A 10,558-nucleotide genomic window follows, 5' to 3' on the forward strand; every position below is an offset into this window, starting at 1 on the left:
TCTACATCTATGCCAATCATCATGTACATGGCGCCCTCTGGCATTATTGGATTAAGACCGGGTACTGCCTTCAACAAGTGATATGACAAACGCGCATTAGCCTGCAAGTTGAGAGATAAATAGAGCGACGCAGGTGAGAGTGAGATATAGAAATTATACATATGTGTTTTTAAATACTCTTTTCTCATTTCACTTACGTAGATTGTATTAATCACGTCATCGAAGAAACTCTTTGGTGTCTTCTGTAAAATTTCGGGTAGTGCTCCCTGTACGATTGTGTTCGAGCCTAAAATGCGACCGCACATGCTCTTCAAGCCTGCAATCGCTTCACGCAAACGTTCTTCACGATCGTGTACCACTATCCAACCCATACGCCAACCAGGTACAAGGAATCGTTTTGTAGTGCCGCTGCATGTGAGTACCGGTACGTTTTTGGATAAACGACTAATAGCAATGAATTTAGAACCGGGAAAGACCAAGTGTTCGTAAATCTAGAAAGTAAAGAATGTATATAGAAAGAAACTAAGTCAAGTCTTAAGCCCTAACAACAGTGTTGATGTGAACACAGAAAAAAAACAAATATGTATGTCCCCTTGAAATATGCAAAAAAAAATTTTAAGCAACTGAATATAAGCCCGCGTTAAGATGGCGGAAAATTCTTGTTAAGTTTGCTACGATACCATCACTTATACGAGACTTTATAACAGAAACTAGACTGAAATGGGCTTTGCTGACATCCATCGAACCTATTTTAGTCACCAGGTCCAGACTCCTCGTTTCTGCGAAAGGGAGATAATAGTGCTGATACCTAGGTTTACTGAGGATTTGAGGAATAGCAAAGGTTGCATTCCTACCGAAAGCAGCTAATACCACGGCTTTTACTAACGTCATCATCGATGCACTGTTGGAGAATTTGGACGTAGTCGCACGACATCACTGGATTCTAATCTTCTGAATTGCAAGAAGGCAATGGCCGAGTGCGATTCAGCGACCATATCGAGGAAGGCAAACAGAGGCATTTCTCAGGGAGGTGTTCTATTCTTGTACATGTGGACGCTTCGGATCAACAAGATCTTACTCAAGATGAGAGCTAGGGCGACTAGATTAACAGCTCATGCTGATGATCCGAGTCATAACCATCTCTGGTAGATGCCTAAATTCAATGTGTGAAATACTGGAAAGGTCATCTAAAATTATGTACAATTGGACAAAAGAGCTGAGATTTTAAGTAAATCTAGTCAATATGGACTTACCGCTTTGTACAGGTGGTGGAAAGTGGTTCCCATTCAAGCTAGGAAAAATAGTACGCTAAATCGTAATCCGTTTACCAAATATCTATTTAGGTGCTATTATGAACAGTAAATTGAAGTGGAGGTTGAACTTGGAAGAGAGTCAAAAGTTTTGGAAGGATTGGTCGGACAAACCACGACTGCGACTAAAGTTAATAGGATGGTTAGATAACCGGTAAAACTAACTAAGTCTTTGGGCAGGCGCTTTCTTCGCCTCACCGAAATAATTGCAGACCAAGGACTGGTCCTCCACTTTATTGGTAACACTAAGCACAAACTATTTACCTATGTGAGATTTCAAAGATTAACTAAGCTAGTTAAAAGCTCAAACATACGGCAGCGTTAATCCGGATTAACTCGGACTTAATCCGGATTAACTGCATTAAGTCCGAGTTAATCCGGATTAACGCTGCCTTCTGTTTGAGCTTTAACTTCATTGTTATCATAATTAGCGCTATCCATATTCTCAACATTTCCGCTCAACTTAACGCGCGTTACAGTGTTAATGCCAGAACTAAATTTTTCCCATACATACATACATACATATGTATGTACATAATCAACGAGTACCTACCTCATCCGCTATAACCGGCAAATAGTGTCGTTCGCATATAGCTAGCATATCCTCCAGATGCTTCTGACTAAACACGCTGCCACAAGGATTACTCGGATTAGTTATTAGCAATGCGGCTGTCTTATCATCAATTAAGCTCTCCAGCTGACGCAAATCCGCCTCCCACCGACGTTCTGGCAACAAATCATAGTATCGTATCTCTATGTCCAAACCATCGGATAGCGTTTTGTACAGGCAAAAGCCAGGACGTGGTACGAGTAGATTTTGTCCTCTATCGCATAACGCCAGAATGCAATACTCCAGTGCCGATGAGCAGCCGCTGCATATTAAAACATTCTCGTAATTTATTTCTTCGATACTTTGGTGAGCGCTATATTTGGCGATGGCACGACGCGCTTTTTCGTGGCCCAGTGAGTGAGCGTAGCCGTTATAATCACCGCTTTCAAGCGACCGCTGTACGGCTTTGATAGTTGCTTCTGAAGCGCGTAGGTTACCGAATGTCGTCGGATCGCCTGTTAGAGATAAATAAACAATTACAAACATGCTTAGGTAATTAATAAACAGTTTAATTAGTTTTTTTACATTTATAAGAAAATTGTAAATTGATATACATTTATACATATATGTAAATGCACTGTTGCGTCAAACGTCTCTACATTGAAGCCGATCGTAGCTCTAATTACGCAAATGATGATCTTATCAGGCCTTCCAATTTATTACCATTGCAAATTCTCTTGGAAAAATGTATGAAGTACGCAATAAAAGGAAAAAGCACTACTAGTTTCTATATAATATAAGTATTGAATTATAATTATTAAATAATTATTTGCCTTTGTGTGTAACACTATTTGGAGTTTATAGCAATAAAACCTGTTGCCCCATATTAGCAGTATATTAATTTATTCAAGCCATAATCGATGAATTTTACACTGAGATAAAGAAAACCATGTCTTTTATTTTATTTTAATATTTTTCCAAACAAAAACAAACATTATTTGCTGAGTTTGAGCTTCGGCCGTTCTAAGTGAAAGCAAAAAACACACATAATTGGTGCCAAACGGATTAAAATTTAGGATATTTTTTAAGAAAGTTGCCATCTTTTTCAAAAGTTAAAACCAATTAATTAATAAGGTCAATAAAATATTACAACAGCGCAGATGTCAAACGAAATGGGTTCCAAAACGATTTATTTCGAATATATTTTGTAAGGCGGCGGCTGCCAGCTGTTAAAAAGTTAAGATCGATTAACTAATAATTTAAATAAAATACCATATCAATAGGCCGTCAATATTTTGTAAGGGACTGCCACCTGTTGAAAAAATTAAAATCGATTTAATTGACAGATTAAAAGAAATATTTTAATATGGGTATCAAACGAGAGAGGTTTAAGAAAGCTTTATTTAGAAAATATTTTTAAGTGGAGCTGCCACCTGTTTAAAAATTTTAAATCAATTTAATTACCAAGTCAAATAAAACCTTTTAATGTGAGTGTAAAACGAGAGATGTTTTATGAAATTTGGGAACTATTTTTGACGAGAGTTGAAACCAGTTTAGGATCGTGTGTCATACAAAGTATGTAAATTAAGATGGTCCAAATAAAGTAAACGCGGGTAGGATTGTTCTTAAAAAATATACCCACATTTTTTTATTTTGAAATCAAAAAATATTTAGAGGTCGCTCAAAGTTTTGCATGTAGTATTTTATATGGAAAAAAACAACTTTTCGTAGAAGTGGTATAGAGTTCTTGAAAACCGTTATTTTTCGATCGGAAAACTCTGGGTTTTAAAACTAACAATTTTCTTTTGGTGCTCCTATTGAATTTTTTAGGGGTTTTGGTGGTTTTTGGCGGGCTTATAAATTATAGTTACTATGAAAAAATTGTTCAATAAACAATTGGGTATTATTATTACAAATCTCCAGCAGAGAAGCAGATCGAAAAATATTGATTTTTAAGAATTCCACACCATTTCTACGAAGTTATTTTTTCCCATATAAAATATAAATATAAAATATTTTAAATATTAAATATTTTTTTATTTCAAAATAAAAAAATAGGGGTCTATTTTTTCGTTATGGAGCATTCCTAGGGGGTGAGAGCATTAAAGTTCCGATTTTACTTTTTCACATGCATTGGACATATCTACGATAAAATTTTACTAAAGGCAATCCTTCATAAACTCAAAAATAATTAGCAACAAATAATGAAAATAAAATTATTTAAGAATTTTGAGAACTAGTACCATTCTCCGAAACTTTGGAGAAAATCTAACGTCGCGTTTGCAAAAAATTACATTCCAAAATTCAATCGTGATTTCACAAAAGCTGCCGAAAGTAACATAGGACAATTTTTTAGCCAGGTGACGATATGTACATGATTAAAAAACAAAACAAGTTTATACTACATATTTACATACATACACATGTATCGACGTTAAGAAATTTCATTAGCGAAGTACACATCTGCGATTTTTTTTTTACGCAAAAAGGTATCAATTTCTAGAATAAATTTCTCTCTATTGTAACACGAGCTGTTCGCATGACATTTCGCTGGCGATCTGAAAAATATGCCCTACATTTGCATACACAAGCCGTTTGTTGCGAGAATTGTATGTACACATATATCCACCTGGTTTAGAGACGGTATTTATAGGAACCAAACTTGAAATTAACCTGTCCTGCTTCGAGCGCACGGGCACGTGCCCTAGTGGTAAGTTAGTACTATATCCGGCGATAGCATCCCTGTGAGAAATGTTTACTAAACAACTGCGCTAGTACAACGAACTTCTATTTCGTCACTACTTAGATAAATGTGTGTGTCATTAGAAGTATGCTGGTGATCTGGTGGGTAGATATTCATTGTTCTGCAAGAAATTCGATGCTGGTGACTAGCCACCTGATTCTTGTGTAAAATTAACTTCCAAGTCTTACCTTTTAATTTGAAAATACTGTTGGTGATCTTTCGAAAAGTTATTTCTATCCGCCAGAAATTCCGAGCTAAAACGTATCCGAAAGCTAAAGTTACTGAGAATTACGGTTAATTCTTGCCAACAATTAGTAAAGTGATGGAGTCGGCGTTGGACATGTTTCCAACTAGGAAAAACAAAATGGGCTAGTAGTTAACCCTTCTAAAACCGAACTTTTCTTGTTAAGGAGGAAAACAAAAATTGCGGAATTCCTCTTACCAAAGCTAGACGGGACGGGACTAGCCTCCTGAAACTTTCCTAAAAGCGAAATACTTAGGTAATATCCTTGACTCTACGCTTACGTGCAGGCGCAATGCAGAGGAATGAGCAAAAAAATGGTATAGAGGCGTACTATACCTGTAAAAGGACTTTCGGCGAAAACTGGGGTCGGTCACCGCATATCATTCAAGCCAATTCCCAGCTCTCCAGACAAGACGTATAACTGAAAAGAACCGACTGCAGCTCTTAGGAGATATTTCCAGATTAGAATACACGCAGCTAAGCTGGGCGCACCCTGAAAAGACGACTGCAGGAGTTTAATAGACGATGATGAGGTGGAAACCATGCAACACCATCTCTGTCATTTTCCCCCACTAGCAAACCGCACTAGATATTAGAGTAACTGTAAGACTTAGTGTGAAAGACTTTGGAGACTGCAGCCAACCTAACATAACCTAACCCACTGCACTCAAAGAATTAAGAAGTTAAGCTAAGTTTAACTAATCTCCCTTAGGTTATCGTTGTAAATCGAAATAGACTGTATTTGTACATTTACTGAATGGGATTGTCGGCGATACAAAATGATAACATAATGCCGTTTTTACACACAAAAATTTAAAGGTATTTCCTGAATGTCAGTCAACTCCCCGCTGTTAAACTCATTCTAAGTATGCCTTAAGGACACCAATTCCTTTTCTGATCTTTTACTTCTAGGGAACCTGAGTAACCGCCAGAGCTAGCCAGAAATGTGATTCAGTACACGCGTCAAATTCAACAGAAGTACTTAGAAACTCGTTAAATTTTTTCTGCAGGGTATGTGGCGGTACATTCGGATAACATTTAAGAGATAGCATAACGACGCCTAATCAATTGGAAGAAATAGCGGTTTCGTAAGAGGGAGAAGAAAACAAAAAAAAATTATAGGTAATTAAAATTATTGAATAACATTACCTAATTATTGTGAGTATTGAAGCAACTTTTTATGTTAATTAAGAATCAAACAACTATCAAGAACATTTCTAGACATTAGTAAATGCTCACTGTTGTTCTTTGCAGACAGATTGGAAAATTATACCTATGCATACATACATATTTGTACATAAATATATAAATATGCATATAGACCTATGAATATTTATTCCTCTGCCAATTCTGGGTGCTCCTTATTAAAGGTTAAACGATGGAATGTCACGTGTATGTATGTATGCATGTAATATGTATATGTTCATACATATGTGAGAAATTCTTTTTCATATCGGATACCAAATTTGGTGTCACACTTTCGATTGGCTTCAAATTTTTTTTATGGGTTCTGTACATGAAATAAGCTCACGTGCTTGAGGAATTTTTTGTTTTCTTTTTTTTTTCTTCGGAGATATGATCTGTCAAAGTTTGCATTTTTTTCGGGATTCTGACTAATCATGTACTTCTTCAAATCGTTATATCTCGGGTTCTGCTCATCGTAGAGACTACATCTTAACGTCGTTTTAAAGCTAAAGAAACGGGCTTAAAATTTCTATATATATAAGATGGTCAAGATTTTCCTAAAGCTAACTTAACTATTGACATTTGAACTTTTTGAAGTTGATTTACATAGTGAAGACCATTAAATTAGGGATTTAAAATTATACCATCGTAATCCTTGTTTAATTCGCTATAAAAAAAAACGTGGTTAAAAAATTAGCGTTTTTCAAGAACTATTTTTAAAATATTTTTCTTTATGACGAGATGGTTTATTTTGTGAGAATCAACAATTTTTTTTATTTTTATACCCGAGCGCACTTGTTCACAATTACACCTGCTTCCCGTATAACGATAAATTTCAGAAATACGAGAACTCCGCTATTTCAATAACTGACGACGCTAATTTACTCCAAGTTAATAGCTGCAATAATCTCCTAACAATAAATAACTGCTATAGACTTTTAGGAATTGGGCGTAGCACCGCCTACTTTATAACCAAGGGTGTACCTCGGTAACCACTTAGGGCCATTTTCACCATCTCTGGTTAAAACTAATCCCCAGTTAAACATTGTTATCGACGTTACTGACTCCATGCATATAACATTGTGTCGACAACGTCGGTAATTATGTTTAACCAGAGATTAGTGTTTTCACCATCTCTGGAAACGGCCCTTAATCGATTTCTACCTAACTATGTTCAATTATATCATTAAGTCTAACTCTGCATATTATCGAAAACGTTGGAAACTGGGTAAACACCCCTACTTGGCATGCAAAGGTAGTTCAGAGAAAGTTGGAACGACGATATTTGGTAACTGCGCCGGGTATATAAAGTTCGGTTTCGCCCGAACTTATACTTCTTTACTTGTTTTTTCGAAAACTTAATGTTAAGATATATTTGGTAAGGTGTTAAACATCGAGTTTTTGCAAAAAGTAAAATTTTCTTGCGAATTTCGATAGAATACCTATCCAGATATAATATTTGTATGGCAAGATTTTTCTTTAAGGCGACAAACCCCTAGAAATGGGCGTGGCAATTGCAGGACCAAAATTAACCAAACGCGGATTTTAGGATTTCGGCAGAATATCTTTGAAGCGATTCGGAGACATGACATATTTTTTTACGAAATCCGTCCGACTTAAAAAAGAATGGCTCATGTATGAAATCGCACAAAAAAAAAACAAGAATTGATTCCAAAACAAGTCAAGGTGGTGCACCTGCTCACACGTGCTTCCAAATCTAATGGGACAACACCGATCGAGCGAAATTGACCGGTGAATCAACAAAAAATTATGATAAACTAGCAGACCCGGCGAACTTCGTCCCGCCCAAAATTTTTATATATTTTATTGAAACTTTTTGGTCGAACATTTTCACTAACAATTCACGTTTACGATTTCCATTGGCACATTCGTCTGCTAAGATTATGGTTTGGTGGTCATTTGCCGCTTTAAATAACCTAAGGAAAGTGTTATATCCGTGAAGAAGTTCTTGAAATTCTCCAGTTGTGCGGCATTTCATAGCACGGTTATTCGCAAAGCGAAATAAATTTTTTCCTCTTCGTTAAAATCCGTACAACCATTTAGGAGGATTTCACTCACAAACACACCTACAGAAGAATTAAAAAATACATTCAAAGATAGCTAAAGGTCGGTACGCTTGCAGGCCTCACACCCCTTTTTCAAATAGCCAAATTGTCTCCATGAGTATGGGCTTGATTTCAACTACATACATATCTCCATACGAAGTTCCAGTACTGTACCATAAATACTTTCAGAGATATGCAGTATAAGAATTCGATTTATATGGGAGGTGCCACGCCCCCCTTTCCAACAGCTGCCCTCTTTCTTCATGAGTATGCGATTGATTTCGTATATCTCCATACCAAGTTCCCGAACTCTACCATGAACACTTCCAAAGATAGGCAGTATGTAAAATTAGGTTTGTATGTACCAGAATGAGGGTATTTTTATGTTTTATAATGACCAGGGAACGGATTTTATGGAAATTGCTTTTTTTCTACTAAAGGGATAGAGTATATTTGATTAAGAATGTCCACAAGTTAGCTTTCCCTGATTCCATATATAGTTATTTGATGTTGCCTTTTTTAAGATATTTGCCTTTTCTACCTTTAATTGTAAAGGGCAAGAAAAAAGTCCTTATTCCAGATAGTTTAAAAGTTTTAAACGTGCCACTTGTGTATCAACTCACGTCGAGCGCACGCCTAGTACACTCAAGGCTTTTCTTCGCGACAATCGAATGAAAATGCTGCCAGAAAACTTCAAAATGCATCTTGTGGTTCAATGTTACTACAACTATCGAGATTAAAGTTTTTTGAGTTAAAAACTCAAACGATGAAAATAGTCAAAGATTCTAAGTACAAACTTTTCATATAATGAAATTAGTTTATAGCTTTTCTCTTTTCACTTGTAAAATAAACATTTCTAAAATAAAATTTTTTGATTATTTTTCGGTTTTTGTCTTTCTTTAGAGCCTTCTTTTGCCTTTTTTGCGATGTCTAGTGTCTTTTCCTGCCTTTTCCGTCATTTAATTTTGCCTTTTCTAGCCTATTTCGTTATTTTATTTTGTCTTTTTTATATGTTTTATGGTCGACGGGATCGGTTTGAAACCAGTCTAATTTGAAGATTGCATGCGGGTTTCAGGTTGAATTTATAAGACGCTGAATATGTACACTTTTTGTGCCTATAGAAAAACAGTTGAATTGGTGTGCTATAGTTACGAAACGTACTATACATATGTACATATATGTAGTTTGAGCTTTGAGTGCGAACTTGAGCACCGTGCCTTTGCGCTGATTGGCCGAATAATGAAGGTGTGTGAGTTATGTTTTCCGTCACATCAAAACTCATACACATGCGTAGGTATGTATGTACAAGAATATTTATAAAATTTAACAGCACTTGCATACATGCAACATCAAAAAAGTGAATAGGATGCGAAGATAAACGTGGTTACGCATACAAATACACACATACGAACATTCTTGTCCTGAAGTTATTCATCAGTTTATGGGATGAGCAAGGAGCAGGTAGAGAATATCTTTTTAGAGCAGTATCAACTTTCATAATTTTCGTCGTCTCATATGTACATACATACTACATATCAACCCTAACCGCCAAAGAAACATTAGCGAGATTTTTTCAGTTTTTTTTTATGCAAAAATGCTCCTAGAGCATCTAGCTAGACACATTTCTGCTAAAAAAAAAACATATTTTGAAAAATGTCGCTTAAGTTTTTTTGGCGGTTATAGCTGAATACATATCGAGCCCTAACCGCCAAAATAACGTAAGCGACATTTTCTTCAAAATTTTATTTTTGATGCACAAAATATTCCTAGAGCATCTGATGCATTTCTGCATCAAAAATAAAATTTCGAAAAAAATGTCGCTTACGTTATTTTGGCGGTTAAGGCTCGATATGTATGTGCGTTCAATAGACCATGCATTATGGATCAACAATTTAACGGTCCTACGAATACTTACATATGAATTTACATATATGTATGTACATTAACTTGCAGTTATGGATGATCACCTCACGTAACTTCTGCGTAATATGATATCTACGTTATTAACATACTTGTCCATCGCACTAATGCGCTTTTGATTAGTTTAACGTATTAAAAATGTCTCGGATTCTAGCCGGGTGTCGCAAAGCGGGGAATTTGTAAATGTGAATGTACTTGTAAGCAAACCCTGAAAATTTCAAGCCAATTTGAGTAACTTACATATGTATTTTTGTTTAATTCATGCGGAAAGAAAAGAAAGCGAGTTGAGATAAACGTGGTAAAAATCTCCATGCCATGCAATTTTCGATACGACTCGACTCTCGAAAAACGACGGGAGAGACAAACACAGAGACAAAGATATATACAAAGACAAAAGTAATGTTAACTTATAAGGACAACGACAGAGTTAAGGACAAAGACAAAGGCAAAGACACAGTCAACGACAACGACAAAGACAAAGATAAAAATACATAAAAAAAATTAAGATTCAGATTAGGGAGAAAATGCAGATGATGACAA

At 35.9% G+C, this 10,558-nt stretch overlaps 1 protein-coding gene across 1 annotated transcript in view; it reads right to left on the minus strand.

The window, feature by feature from the left end:
- LOC118733207 (tyrosine aminotransferase) overlaps positions 1-10,558 on the minus strand; it is a 24,490-nt gene that overhangs the window by 3,237 nt on the left and 10,695 nt on the right. The window contains exons 2-4 of the mRNA XM_036462510.1: positions 1,864-2,375; positions 198-491; positions 24-101 (exon numbers count right to left, since the gene is read on the minus strand). Of these exons, the coding sequence (XP_036318403.1) occupies positions 24-101; positions 198-491; positions 1,864-2,375 (884 nt within the window). The remainder of the gene's footprint in view (positions 1-23; positions 102-197; positions 492-1,863; positions 2,376-10,558) is intronic.

This window comes from Rhagoletis pomonella, unplaced genomic scaffold (assembly GCF_013731165.1).
Source record: "Rhagoletis pomonella isolate Grant_MI unplaced genomic scaffold, Rhpom_1.0 Rhpom_scaffold_00002, whole genome shotgun sequence".
NCBI lineage: Eukaryota > Metazoa > Arthropoda > Insecta > Diptera > Tephritidae > Rhagoletis > Rhagoletis pomonella.